This window comes from Musca autumnalis, unplaced genomic scaffold, assembly GCF_047663935.1.
Source record: "Musca autumnalis isolate F117 unplaced genomic scaffold, ASM4766393v1 scaffold_1, whole genome shotgun sequence".
In the NCBI taxonomy this organism is placed as follows: domain Eukaryota; kingdom Metazoa; phylum Arthropoda; class Insecta; order Diptera; family Muscidae; genus Musca; species Musca autumnalis.
In genome coordinates this window covers 313,038,066-313,052,239 of record NW_027411644.1, presented here as the reverse complement: position 1 = coordinate 313,052,239, position 14,174 = coordinate 313,038,066, and the positions used below count along the sequence as shown (strand labels likewise).

Here is a 14,174-nt window from a genome sequence, read left to right as displayed (position 1 = left end):
TCTTAGCTGGGCAACACAACAAAAATGAACATATCTTTACAATGGTGGTGTTTATGGGCCATTTGTAGGCGGTTTCCAGTACAAAACTTCCGGTATTTATATTATTTATGCTCATAAATAAAATTCTTAGCCGGTCTTTTAAAAACGGTTTTCAATTATGAAGCCCCGATTGAAAATATGCTGTTCTGTTTTTGTGGTATATATAAAGCAGTAGGTCATTTCATTGGACATAGACACAAAGTGTTTTGACTTCAAGTAGCAATCGTCTTCGGAAACACAACAAACAAACAATAAAAAAGATGCGTGCTTTCATTGTAAGTTTCCTTTGTATTTTTTTTTTTTTTTAATAAAATGTTAATTAAATATTTTATTATTTACTTCAGATTTTATGCTTGGTTGCTGTTGCTTGTGCCGACATATCGGGTTACAACTACAAGCCCGTTGAAAACTCCAGCTCTGGAAATTATCTCGTTTCTGGAGGTACTAGAAGCTCTCTTGTTGTCGAACCCCCACCAAGACCTGCTGGTGGATCCCGCTACCTGGTTCCTAATGTTTCTGTTGATCCCCCAACCACCTATGTTCCATCCCCTGCTGGCGTTTCTGGTGGTACTAGAAGCTCTCTTGTTGTCGAACCCCCACCGAGCCCTGCTGGCGTTGCCGCTTCTGCTGAATTCGAAAAGGAATTCTTCACTTTCACTGCTCCTGAAGGTGAATTCAACGATGGCAATGCTGCTGAACGCGCTGCTTCCAGTCTGAAACAGGGTCTCCGTGTTATCTTCATTAAGGGACCCGAAAACAGTGCACTCGAAAATGCCGCTCTTGCCTTGGCCAAACAAGCTGCCGAACAAAAAACCGCCATCTATGTCCTCAACAAACAAGCCGATCTTGGTGGTTTGGCCAACAAACTTAATGCCATCAACAAGAACAACAACAACAAACCCGAAGTACACTTTGTTAAATACCGTACCCCCGAAGATGCTGCCAACGCTCAAAAAGCTATCCAAGGCCAATACGATTTGTTGGGCGGAAAGTCCCAAAATGTCAACGGTGGTGTTGCTAATGTTATCGACTTTGCTTCCAAAGTTACTGTTCCAACTGGTCCTGCTCCCAATACACCACGAATCGCCTACTTGCCATCAGCACTCTTCCGTGCATAAATGCAAGGATAATAAGTCAAAAAAGACAGAGAAGTCAATGTTTATTGTTAAAGTTTTTAGTTGTTATACCTGTTACGAATGAATAAAGAAAATGTTTTGAAAAATAATCCTGTACTCTGAAATTATTTTAAAATGTTTGTGATAGATGGAATACCCTCTTCCAGTGTCTTAAATGTCCGATATATTCAGGAGGACGACACTCCTTGCCACGATAAGGGGAAGCGCAGAATATTTCATTCTCTACTTTAAAAGCTATACTTGGGTATTAAAAACACCACTTAAAATGCATGGTAAGATCAGGAGTGTAGTAAGGCTACTAGAAGTCAGTGGCAAAACGAATAGGGAAGGAAAAATATCCTGAGAAGAGTAGTGAGTAAAAGCACATTTTCAGAAGAAGGTATAAAGAACAAGAAAATCGTGAGCGTGAAAAACTCTTACATCTCGAAGAGTCAAAATGAAATCCAAAATTTTACCTGGGTGCAAAACACCAGTCTGAAGTGAATGGTGAAGCCACAAAGATTATGAAGGGAATTCGGTAAGTGGTACACGTACCGAAAGGATATGGAAGGATAAATACCCCATAGCCAATCCCAAACGATGGTACTGAGTGTTAACAACTCAGCCAAAGTCCTGCCGAACTATTCAAATATGCATTAGTATAAAAAAGTATGCAAAATATCCAACCCAACGATTGGAATCTCAGTCTACTATGTCTCGTGCCTAAAAAAGGGGACAAGACGGTTTGCGCCACCTAAAGAGGCATAAGTCTTCTACCCATCACATATATCGTATTGCGTGAACGATACCCCTCAGTGATGTTGGGGGCATTTCCTGAGTATTTCAGTCATGTAAAACTTCTCTATAAGTGGTGTCTTAAGACACGCCGTTCGGACTCGACAATAAACAATAGGTCCCAAATCATTGAGTTAATATGAATCGGAGTGAGAGAAGTCTCCCTTGTACCGTATGGGATGTTTGTGGAAAAATTATTATTTTGCAGAATACGAGGGGTGAACGATAACTACCTGGCCTAACTATGAAAACGCGAATATTTACCATCAAAAATAGTTTTACTGTTTTCTTAAGTAGTCTCCAGCATGACATATACGCTTTTTCATGCGGTCGAACCAATTGTTGAATCCCTTTTCCACTCCGATTAAATACCTCGAAAACATGGTTTTTGAACGTTTTTAAACAGATACTTTGCACATCGTGAAATGTGTACCATACTTAAAATAGGTTTCAATATGGACTCAATCGGTCCACTCCTTCGGGTACCTCCCACACAAAATTTCGGAAAAGTTCAGTTTAGGGCCTGCTCTCGAATCGCTTTGATTTTTATTGTAGCAACGTATATTCACTGCCCCCCATACGACGGTACAAGTTTCATTAGGGGCAAGTCCATACTTCCTGAGCAAATAGCCTGAAAGGTGCAAAAAGTGAGGAGTGACAGATTTGGTCCATACTTTACACATCCTAATATATTTACCAAGTACTGGTCAGATTCGGATATGGACTATATTTGTTCACTCCGTCGGGTACCTCCCACACACATTTTTGAATAAACTCATTTTTGACGTGCTCTCGGATCACTTTGGTTTTTGATGAAGCAACTTGCATTCGGTGCCTCAATTACTACAGTAAAAGTTTTTTCAAGGGCAAGTCCATACTTCTTGAGAAAAAAGCCCGAAAGTTGTAAAAAACACCTATGGCACCATATGAAGTGACTGGAAAGCTCAACAGAATACTGCGTTCGTCCACACTTTTTATATCGTAATATTTCTTCGAATATTAGATGAAATTCGAAGATGGAAGGAGTGGACCTTCCGATACCTCCCCCACAAATGTTCGAAAATATTCGCTAAAATGGTAATCTAAATATTGTCGAAACTCAGTTAAAAAAATGCTATCTATTGATATTCCCCCATTAAATATGTAAGTTTTTTTTTTGTTGAAAAAAGTATTTCAATCTACAGAGGCTGAGGGTATATCTCTGTAGGCAATGCCGACTGATACTTTTTTACTTGTTTACTAATTAATTTGGACTTCTTTGATTCCGAATAACCACAATTTAGCTGCAAGTATCAGCAAATCTTGCTGATAAATGGTCTTGAAAATAGCCTAAATCTTCAAAATACCCAAAATCTATCGGTGCGGTTGTATGGTGTGCACAATTTTTGGTTGAGAAGATGTATAACCAACGAGAATCTCCAATGCCAAAATTCAGTTTATTTGGTCTGAAAATGTAGACAAAATCCTAACTATACCGAATATTGGGACGGTACCAAAACGTAGACCTATGTCTACATTTTTGGTGGAGAATGTTTGTGTCCACTGTGAACCCCAAATACCAAATTAACCTAATTTGACCGGAAAATGTAGCTTTAAACCCCCAAAATACTGAAAATCGGGATGTACCTTAAAAGGGGCCTATACATAAACGTGGACCTATGTCCACAATTTTCGGTGGAAAGGTTTATTGATCGCTAGAAACCATAAGTACCAAATAACAAATAATTTTAAAGGAAAGGGTGGCTTAAATCCTCAAAATACCGGATACAGGTACCGCTATATGGTAGCTATACAAAAATATTAGCCGACGTTGTTCATATTTAGTCCACCCACGAACACAGACTAAGTTTGTGCAAAATTTCGGAAAGATATCTCCATTCGTTTCCAAGTTATGTATTTCGCGCCCTTAGATCAGTGATTTCGACCACTGTGCGCCACACGGTCAGTTTTGCCGAAGAAACAGGCGACCAAAGCGGATATGGAACATACTGGCATCTGAATATCTCAAAAACTATAAGAGATAGAGAAAATCCGACCAAAAAATCTGAAAAAGCATGGTTCAGAATGTCAAAAATGGCGTATGGAACACTTAAGCATGACACCGACGATATAGTCTGACCCTTTATCGACATACATAGATTTAATTTGATCGATGCACTCTTGCCGTGATTATCCACGTCGAAATTTGTGAAAAATGGTCGGACGAAAATGTTCACAAGTAAATTCCATTTGTGATTTTTTCAAGTCACGGTAAACAACACAACACTAAGTCGTATGACAAACTGTCCTGAGTATATATAATCTAAAAACTGTCAAACTGTTCAAACATTTTTTTGGCGCCTGGCAACAAGCGGTGTTGCCTAGGTCTGATAGTTTTTATGCAGCCCTCGTATGAACTTGCTGACAAAAATAGGCATTTGGATGAACCGACATAGTTCATTTTGGAAGTGGATCTTATGTCGTGAGCCATTGCTTTCGATAGATATCGCGTCTATCAGTCATTTAAGTTGAATACCGCATAATTTAGAGCTTTTGGGTCATTATGTCAGGAAGTATGGACTTGCAGACGAAAAACATAATATCGCTGTAAAAAGGACCACAATGGTACTCCTTCGGTAGAAACATCCAAAAGATCCTCGAACAGACCTTAAAATGCACTTAAACAAATGTTGGATTTTTGTGAATCAGGTATCTCTGTTACTGCGTTCAAGAGATATTGCGTTTACCGGAAGGAGTGAACCGATTGTCACAATCTTCGAACTTTTACTAGGATTCCCTAAAATATTTCGATATGCATTATTTGGATCTACACAGTTTCCGGCTCAAAAGGTGTCGAGTGCACCAGCCACTTCACATGGTGACCGTAGAGTTGTTACTACTTTCGGACCATTTTCTCAGGAAGTATGAGTGCAAGAAAACAACATTTGCAAAATTCTGTGTGGTAGGTACCCGAAAAAGTAGACCGATATAGTCCATATCCTAATCTGATCTATACCTGACAGAAATATTACGATGTGCAAAGTTTGGACAAAATCGTGCCCACCATTTTTAAGCAACATTTTGAACTTGTGTGGGGAAGGTTCTCGAGGTAGTGGACCAATGTGGTCCTACTTTGCCAAAATTTGTTGGGAATTATGGCCGAGAACACATAGTGGAAAAAAGTACTGACACAAAAGCCAAATCAATTCGAAGAATATTTTGTACTCGTTGCCGGTGTTTACATCTGTCTAATAGTTGAGGTCTCAAATGCCGGCCGAAAGACCTTTATCGTAATATGTAAATAGGTTGCAAGGCAAATAGGATCTAGTACGCGTAGCCGGACGTTGTATTTGTCTAAATTCTCCCAGCACAAAAACGGAAACAACGCAGAGTAAACAGAATTGTGCGCCTGCGCTGGGAACTATCAGCACTTAAAGAAGCGCGAAGGGAATTATCAATTGGATTTTCAGTTTTTGAAAAGATGATTTTTTATCATTATCGATTTCTGTTAAGTTGGAATAACATCAGCACAGTTACCTGTAACTTTTTAAATAAAATTCCAACAACAAAGTAACAGGTAACTGTGCTGATGTTATTTCAACTCAACAGAAATCGATGATTTCTTTGTTGAATCGCGCTGTCAGCTTGCAAATATTTTGTTCTGGTGTTTTTTTGGGAAAGCCGAAAAGTGAGCGTCGTTCTCATGCTTAAAGAGTTCAGGTTTTCACTAAAAAATCATCTTTTCAAAAACTGAAAATCCAATTTATAATTCTCTTCGCTGGGATGAAATCATGGTATTGGTAGCGATCAGTAATTTTTGCAGGCTGTCAGTGCGTTTTGTAAACATTACTCTGAAAGGTAATGATGAAGTTATGCCAATGGGGGAATACTCCAGACTTAAGCGTTCTTAACTTTTTAGTAGCATGTCCTGACACAACACTATAGACCAGCGTTAGTCAAACACACAAATGCAATGTTCTTTGTTGGTATGGAGCAAAGACACGAGATTTATTCTCCCGCTTTATTTCATTGCTAAAATGTAAAATCATAAAAACAAGCGACTCCACCATCTTCTCCATTGAAGACTGTTTAGCCACAGCCTGTTTGTTTCATGTTAGAAAACACAGAATATGATCGGAAGTGAGTTTAATTTTGAAACCCACCATAAGCGGGATTGTATTTGTGCAGCATGCGCCCCGCGTCGGCATGATGGTTGACATGGTTCTAGAGTCTAGACAGTAACTCCGAACGGACTGCTCTTTTGCTATATGAGGATATACCGTTCTGTCAGCATTCAACAAATGACTCAATACCGAAAGTCATACTGTACACTAGACTGGTTTTAACTCAAAGGGAAATAATCAATCGGAATATGTTAACACGTGCCACTGTGGCCTCAATGTTTCCATGGGTCCTTTATATAGCTAAATTAAAATCTGACCCGATTTTCAAAATTTTTGTAGGATTACTAGTTTAGCCACTACATAGAACTGGTAAACTGTTTTCATCGATTGGACAATAATTCTTTAAAATTCGCCTTTCGCCCCATATAAATTTGTATGGGACCAAAGGCGAATTTTCACAAAATTACTCTACAGACCACATTTATTATCCAATCGATGAAAACAGTTTATCAGTTTACGTTGGCAATCTTCATTTTTTAACAAAACTAAACATTTTAGAAGAGAAGTCTCCCTTTTGCCTTCTGGGATGTTTGTGGAACAATTATTATTAAACATTATAGGAGGGTGCCGCATAAAAAATCCGACATCGATTTTTTAAAACCACTCTACTGAATACTTCAAAGAAATATAATAAGTATGAAACAGTTACGAAGAGCCCAGGTAGGTACGACACAATAATAGCATAAATACGAGTAAGTAACTTGGATACGTGTACATACATAGATTGCTGTAGCACAACATTAAGTGGTATAAAAAAATATACTTTAGGAAATATCAAGGCATTGCAATTTCCGATATTTTTATACCTCAGCATTTATGATGACGAGGGTATATAGTATATACACGTTCATACGGGAAAAATATGCCTCATCGAAATAATGATTTTAGACCCCATGTATATTTGGACGAAATTCGTTTCAGACAATTTGAAGGTTATTTAGGCATGCCCGTTCGTCTGTCTGGCTGGAGCGCACTACAACTCTTGAACGGATTAACCAATTCGGTCCAAAATTTGGCTTTCGAAATACATATTATGTCCAAATTTAGTTTAAGTTCGCAGATGGGTTATATCGTTCCACTCCTTCCCGTTCCTCCCCCACAAAAGTTCGAAAATGTTCGGAAAATTTGTGAGCACGAAAACTCTTGATGGGAATAACCAATTTGGGCGATACATTGCACATCGTCAAATTTCTACCAGACTTTGATGAGGTTCCAATATGGACTCAATCGTTCCACTACTTCGGGTACCTCCCACAAAAAATTTCGAAAAGGTTCTGTTAAGGACCTGCTCTTGAATCGCTTTAATTTTTGTTGTAACAACTTGTATTCACTGTCCCATACGAAGGTACAAATTTCATCAGGGGCAGGGGGGTTTCAGTTCGAGGATGGGCAATACAGGTCCACAAATTCCGGTACTACCTAATATTAAAAAAATACCCTAAAATGGTATGCACATTTGGAAATGTATACCGATGCTTTTCGTCGTGGTTCTGGAATACTGGACCAAAAGTTATACGATGACCCACTGAAATGACTAGTGGGCGCGATATCTACCGAAAAGATATGACTCCAAAATAAGATCCATTTCCACAATGGACTACCACTACCACAAATACTATAAAAATTCGTTATTTGGTAATGTTTTTCTTTTTTGATGGGAATATTTAAATACTTCAGAAATTTCTGATTTTTTTAACAGATTAGAGTTTGGCCTTTCTTCCAGACCAACACATTGCCATTGCTATCTGTTGTGTTTGCAGCCTATCGATGTCCAACTTCCGCGTTGTGTCTGTTCGTGCTTTATTTGCAACGTTTAGAAGGGTACGTACCTTTGCTGCAACAAGGTAGTGGTCCGAATCAATGTTTGCGCCTCGGAACGATCGTACATCCAACACGCTGGATGAACGTCTTCCATCTATCACAACATGATTAATTTGATTACTTGTTCTTTGATCTGGAGACAGCCAGGTGCCCTTATGAATATCGAGATGATTAAATCTGGTACTGCTAACTACCAGGTTTTTTGCAACTACAAAGTCTATCAGCCTCATACCATTGTCAAATGTTTCGCTGTGGAGACTGAATTTCCCGACTGTTGGGCCAAAGATATTCTCCTTTCCAATTTTGGCATTAAAATCGCCTAAAATGATTTTAATGTCGTGGACAGGGCAACGGTCATATGTTTCTTCTAAGCGCTCGTAAAATATATCTTTGGTCTGTTCGTCCTTTTCTTCAGTGGGAGCATGAGCGTAAATAAAGCTGATGGTGAAGAATTTAGCTTTTATTCGAATTGCAGCAAGTCTTTCATTCACTGGAGTGAAGCTGGATACCAGATGTTTTAGTCTCCGACTAACTACAAATCCGCAACCAAACTCATGTTTTACGCTGTTGAAACCAGTTCAACAGTGTTGTTTTCCTTACTTTAACTAAGCAACTTAAATGAATTAAATCTCGTTAATTATGAAATATCTAAATACCTGAATTTCTAATAATATATGTAAATATCCGCCATATGGCAACCCTTTATCCACTACAGCGAAAGCTTTCACTCAATGGATAAAGGGTTTTCTAAATTCCAATCGTTTCAACATAAAAATTAATCTAATTTTTGTTAAGAAGTTGAGAGACTTTTTACTTCTCCATTGTCATCTCAACGGTAAGCAATTGCATAAAAGAATAAAATACCGCAGAAGACTACCGAACCCAATTTTTGTTTTATTCTTTTATCTTTCTATGTCTCGTTGGGTTTTTGCCGCTATCCATTTGGAGCTAATAACGTCCGCTAAAATACAGTCCGTTTTCTTTACCCGAAGCTATTAGCCCATTTGTTCATACGTCATGGCAGCTATAATACAGTGCGTCACCTTTAATTGTTGTTGTGACGCCTTTCCCAATCCATCGTATTTCCTGTATGGCAGTAATATCGGCCCTGTAAAGGGTGTTTTTTAAGCCCGATAGAACTTGAAATTGTAAAAATAACACAAAAAATTAAACTGATCAAAATTTTTTTTATTCGAAAGATCAATACGTGACATTAACATTTGAAAATGTTTTCGGGCATATGGGCACCGCGGCTGTTCTTGACGAAGTGCATTCCGGACGTCCAATTTTTGGCCACTTTTTCGAGCACTGCTGGCCGTATGTCACGAATAACACGAACAATGCTGGCCTCCAAGGCATCAATTGTTGCTGGTTTATCAGCATAAACCAGTGACTTCACGTAGCCCCACAGGAAATAATCGAGAGGTGTCAAATCGCACGACCTTGGAGGCCAATCATGGTAGAACAAATATAAGGTAAAGTTAATACTACAACAAATACAACTCGAACAACAACCACAAAGGAATTTGTTTTTGTTTGTAACGTTACTGCCAGTTGTATTTGTAAACAAAACAAGGAAATGTCTATAAATTATTGAAATTTAAAAAATTAATAATTTTTCACATTTGGTTGAATATTTTGGAAAACATGAATGAAAATTCGTTACATTTTCAATTTTTATGTTTCCACATAATTCCACTAAATGCATAAATTCTCGCAGAAAGTAGAATTCTTGCAGACAAGTTTGTGGTCGCTGGAAATTCATAGAAAAAGGAGAAGCTGTTTCAATGTTTTGTTTTAGAAATCAAAGAAGCACATGTTTATTAGGGCTATATTTTTTTTTTTAATTTTAACAAAATACCTCACATATTAACAAACGTTGTATCGCCTCTACAAGCGGGGATTTACTGGGCGGCTTATCGTTCGAACTTGGAGGAGGTTACATATCATTGATATGAAGAAGTCTTTCTGGGAAATGGTTTTTTCCAAATGATATATTTTTTTCTCAAAAAATATATGTCCCTAATGTACATCGAAATAGAAATAAATGTATAAAAAGTCATATAAAATTTGACACTAACGTTACAACCCAGTTCAGTCAGCTGTGTATTGCTGCTACCTTCTCACTTCTCGAAATCAACTTATCGCCAAATTTTGATTTGCGTTCGCCGTATGGCACGTACCGCCATCCTGTTGAAACCACATCTCCTCCGGATCAATGTCATCCATATTTTCAAACAAAAAATCATTGATCATGGTGCGGTAACGATCTCCATTGACCGTAACGCGAGCTTCGGCCTCATTGTTGAAGAAATGAGGTCCGATGATGCAACCAGCGTGAAAACCGCACCATACGGTGCATTTTTCTGGATGTAATGGAGTCTATAGGGTCTCTTGTGGATTGGTCTCACTCCATATGCGGCAATTTTGCTTATTAACAAACCCGTTAAGCCAAAAATGCGCCTCATCGCTGAACACAATTTTGCGATAAAACAACGGGCGAAGTCGTCTATAAGTTGCGCGAATCGACGACTGATTTTCAAAGTAAATTTGGATAATTTCGTAGCGTTGTTCAAGCGTGAGTCTATACATGATGATTTGTTAGAGTATACTGAAACAAATAAAAGAAAAAGTTTCATCAAAATGTAATTTTTTGTGTTACTTTTTACAATTTAAAGTTCTATCTAGCTTAAAAAAAAACACCCTTTACTTTTCAAGTACGTCTGCCAATGCGAAGACTGCACCTTCTCTATAAAGAGTGCGAACATTCCAAGTGCAGATTTGCAGATCATGGTCCTTAAAACGTTTGCGGGGTTCGTCAACTTTAGAGGGGTTTGTTTTTCTTTTCTTTCATTTTTTCATAGTAGGTTCTCTTTTCTAGGGTAGGGTTAGTAACCCGACGCCAAAACCCAAGTTTTTAACGTTCTTATAGCTCACTACCTTTAACGAGTGTTAAAGGCAGTTCCCCAGGTGACACCACGGGGAGGTCAGTGTCCACTTGAGATGAAAGAGGGACCATGATAAATCCTGGGCTTTGCCATGTTAAAACCGGTCAGGACCGTTGTTTGGTATCTTACATTCCCTACGTCACCCATTTGCATATTAAAGTCTTTGCATATTAAAATTTTTAGTTCATCAATCGTGGCCGAATCGATCATATGAGAATCCATTTTTGGGACTAGTTCTACAATCTGTTGTGAAGATAACTTACCTAGTGGTTTGAATATAATCTCAAAGTGATTTGCAAAAACCTCTGCTTTTTCCTTGTCTGTTTTAACCCAGTTTCCTTGTGTGTTTTTTATTGGAGGTATTTTGGGTTTAACCCTATTTAAGTGTTTACTTGCCTTCCAAAGGCTATAGTTACTTTCTTTTGAGGTAGATAAATTACTTAGATAATCAGCCATATTCTTGTTTTCTACATCTATTAATAAACGTTTGACCTCTGTTGTCAACTGATTTAGATGTCTCTTGTTTTCCATAGTTCTGTTTGTTTGCCATATCTTCGGGCTTTACGTTTATCAGATATTAAATTGTAATATAATTATTGTTGTTGAAGGCTTGGTTTGTATTTGCTGGAGTACTTTCCCAACAAAACTGCTGGATAGAATGAATACTATTTTCAGGTGCATCATCTATTTCATTTTTAGTTCTAATCGAAATATTTAAGCTGATTTTTTTTTTGTCAAGTAAATATCTAAGGAAGTTCCAATTTGTTTTCTGTGTCGACAAACTGAGATGTGTATTCTTAGGAAGTACAGTGCTACCAACTGTCATAATTAGAGCTGAATGATCCGATGATAGCTCTGTATAGTTTTCAATATTAATATATGTTTCTGGAATATTTTTTGCAATGAAGAAATCGATTAGATCAGGTATCAGTTCTGAAGACTTTGGCCAATTAGTTGCCTCATTTCCAGATAATACTACACATGAGTTCCTTTTTATGGATTTGTAAGTCCGGATCCCCATAACTTATTTTTTGCATTGGAATCGCCGCCAAGGATAATGTTGTACCTTAGCGCTTTTAACATTTCGGTGTCTAGGTGGGGAGTAAATTGAGGCTATTTTGAATGTTTTATTGTTTTTTTTTAAAAAGAGCTACGACTTGAAACATTTCAGTTTCTATTCGCATGTCTTCATTATGTTGTACGGTTTCCTTGATTATTACCGTGGCTCTCTGTGAGGAATGTGTGGAGTTATAGACTATCATGATGCGGCTATTATTGCTGCTGCTGCTTATGCTTCATAGGCCGAAAACAGGTTAAACACCACACACAAAGAGGCAGACTTGCTGGCTGGCTGGTTATTGTCTTAGCTGGGCAACACAACAAAAATGCGCATATCTTTACAATGGTGGTGTTTATGGGTCATTTGTAGGCGGTTTCCAGTACAAAACTTCCGCTATTTATATTTATGCTCATAAATAAAATTCTTAGCCGGTCTTTTAAAAACGGTTTTCAATTATGAAGCCCCGATTGAAAATATGCTGTTCTGTTTTTGTGGTATATATAAAGCAGTAGGTCATTTCATTGGACATAGACACAAAGTGTTTTGACTTCAAGTAGCAATCGTCTTCGGAAACACAACAAACAAACAATAAAAAAGATGCGTGCTTTCATTGTAAGTTTCCTTTGTATTTTTTTTTTTTTAATAAAATGTTAATTAAATATTTTATTATTTACTTCAGATTTTATGCTTGGTTGCTGTTGCTTGTGCCGACATATCGGGTTACAACTACAAGCCCGTTGAAAACTCCAGCTCTGGAAATTATCTCGTTTCTGGAGGTACTAGAAGCTCTCTTGTTGTCGAACCCCCACCAAGACCTGCTGGTGGATCCCGCTACCTGGTTCCTAATGTTTCTGTTGATCCCCCAACCACCTATGTTCCATCCCCTGCTGGCGTTTCTGGTGGTACTAGAAGCTCTCTTGTTGTCGAACCCCCACCGAGCCCTGCTGGCGTTGCCGCTTCTGCTGAATTCGAAAAGGAATTCTTCACTTTCACTGCTCCTGAAGGTGAATTCAACGATGGCAATGCTGCTGAACGCGCTGCTTCCAGTCTGAAACAGGGTCTCCGTGTTATCTTCATTAAGGGACCCGAAAACAGTGCACTCGAAAATGCCGCTCTTGCTTTGGCCAAACAAGCTGCCGAACAAAAAACCGCCATCTATGTCCTCAACAAACAAGCCGATCTTGGTGATTTGGCCAACAAACTTAATGCCATCAACAAGAACAACAACAACAAACCCGAAGTACACTTTGTTAAATACCGTACCTCCGAAGATGCTGCCAACGCTCAAAAAGCTATCCAAGGCCAATACGATTTGTTGGGCGGAAAGTCCCAAAATGTCAACGGTGGTGTTGCTAATGTTATCGACTTTGCTTCCAAAGTTACTGTTCCAGCTGGTCCAGCTCCTCAGAAACCCGAAAACGCCTACTTGCCATCAGCATTCATCCGTTTCGGTGCATAAATGCAACGATAATTAGCCAAAAAGACTGAGAAGTCAATGTCCCTTGTTAAAGTTTTTAGTTGTTATACCTGTTACGAATGAATAAAAAATTTGTTTTGAAAAATAATCCTTTACTTTGAAATTATTTTAAAGTTTTTGTGATAGATGGAAGACCCTCTTCCAGTGTCTTAAATGTCCGATCTATTCGAGGAACGAACATCGATTCAGACTATTTATTTGTTGAAACCATGGTTTGCAATCGTCTTAATGATGCGACAAAATAACATCTAACAAAGGACTAAAGCTGCAGGTTACCCAAATTCTGGAGGACGGAACTCCTTGCCACGATAAGGGGAATCCCAGAATATTTCATTCTCTACCTCAAAATCTATACTTGGGTATTAGAAACACCACTTAAAATGCATGGTAAGATCAGGAGTGTAGTAAAGCTCCTAAAGAGGGCAACCTAAAAGTCAGTGGCAAAACGAATGGGGAAGGAAAAATATCGCGAGAAGAGGTGTGAGTAAAAGCACATTTTCAGAAGAAGGTATAAAGAGCAAGAATATCGTCAGCGTGAAAAACTCTTACATCTCGAAGAGTCAAAATGAAATCCAAAATTCGTACCGAATGGATACGAAGGAAGGATAAATACCCCATAACCAATCCCAAACGATGGAGTGTTAAAAACTCAGCTAAAGTAAGTGAGCTGATGGATATCCTGCCGATTTATTAAAGTATGCAATAGTATAAAAAGTATGCAATAGTTGATTAACAAAATTTGGCTGGAAAAATATC

General features: G+C 38.3%; 2 protein-coding genes across 2 annotated transcripts; both read left to right on the top strand.

The window, feature by feature from the left end:
- The first annotated feature begins 201 nt into the window (after positions 1-201).
- LOC141391453 (uncharacterized) lies at positions 202-1,221 on the top strand. The gene is made up of 2 exons (XM_073964335.1): positions 202-314; positions 384-1,221. Exons 1-2 carry the CDS (start codon positions 300-302, stop codon positions 1,155-1,157), a joined length of 789 nt encoding a protein of 262 aa, XP_073820436.1. The 5' UTR covers positions 202-299; the 3' UTR covers positions 1,158-1,221.
- An 11,219-nt stretch (positions 1,222-12,440) lies between these two features.
- LOC141391452 (uncharacterized) lies at positions 12,441-13,411 on the top strand. The gene is made up of 2 exons (XM_073964334.1): positions 12,441-12,553; positions 12,621-13,411. Exons 1-2 carry the CDS (start codon positions 12,539-12,541, stop codon positions 13,398-13,400), a joined length of 795 nt encoding a protein of 264 aa, XP_073820435.1. The 5' UTR covers positions 12,441-12,538; the 3' UTR covers positions 13,401-13,411.
- Positions 13,412-14,174: the final 763 nt, after the last annotated feature.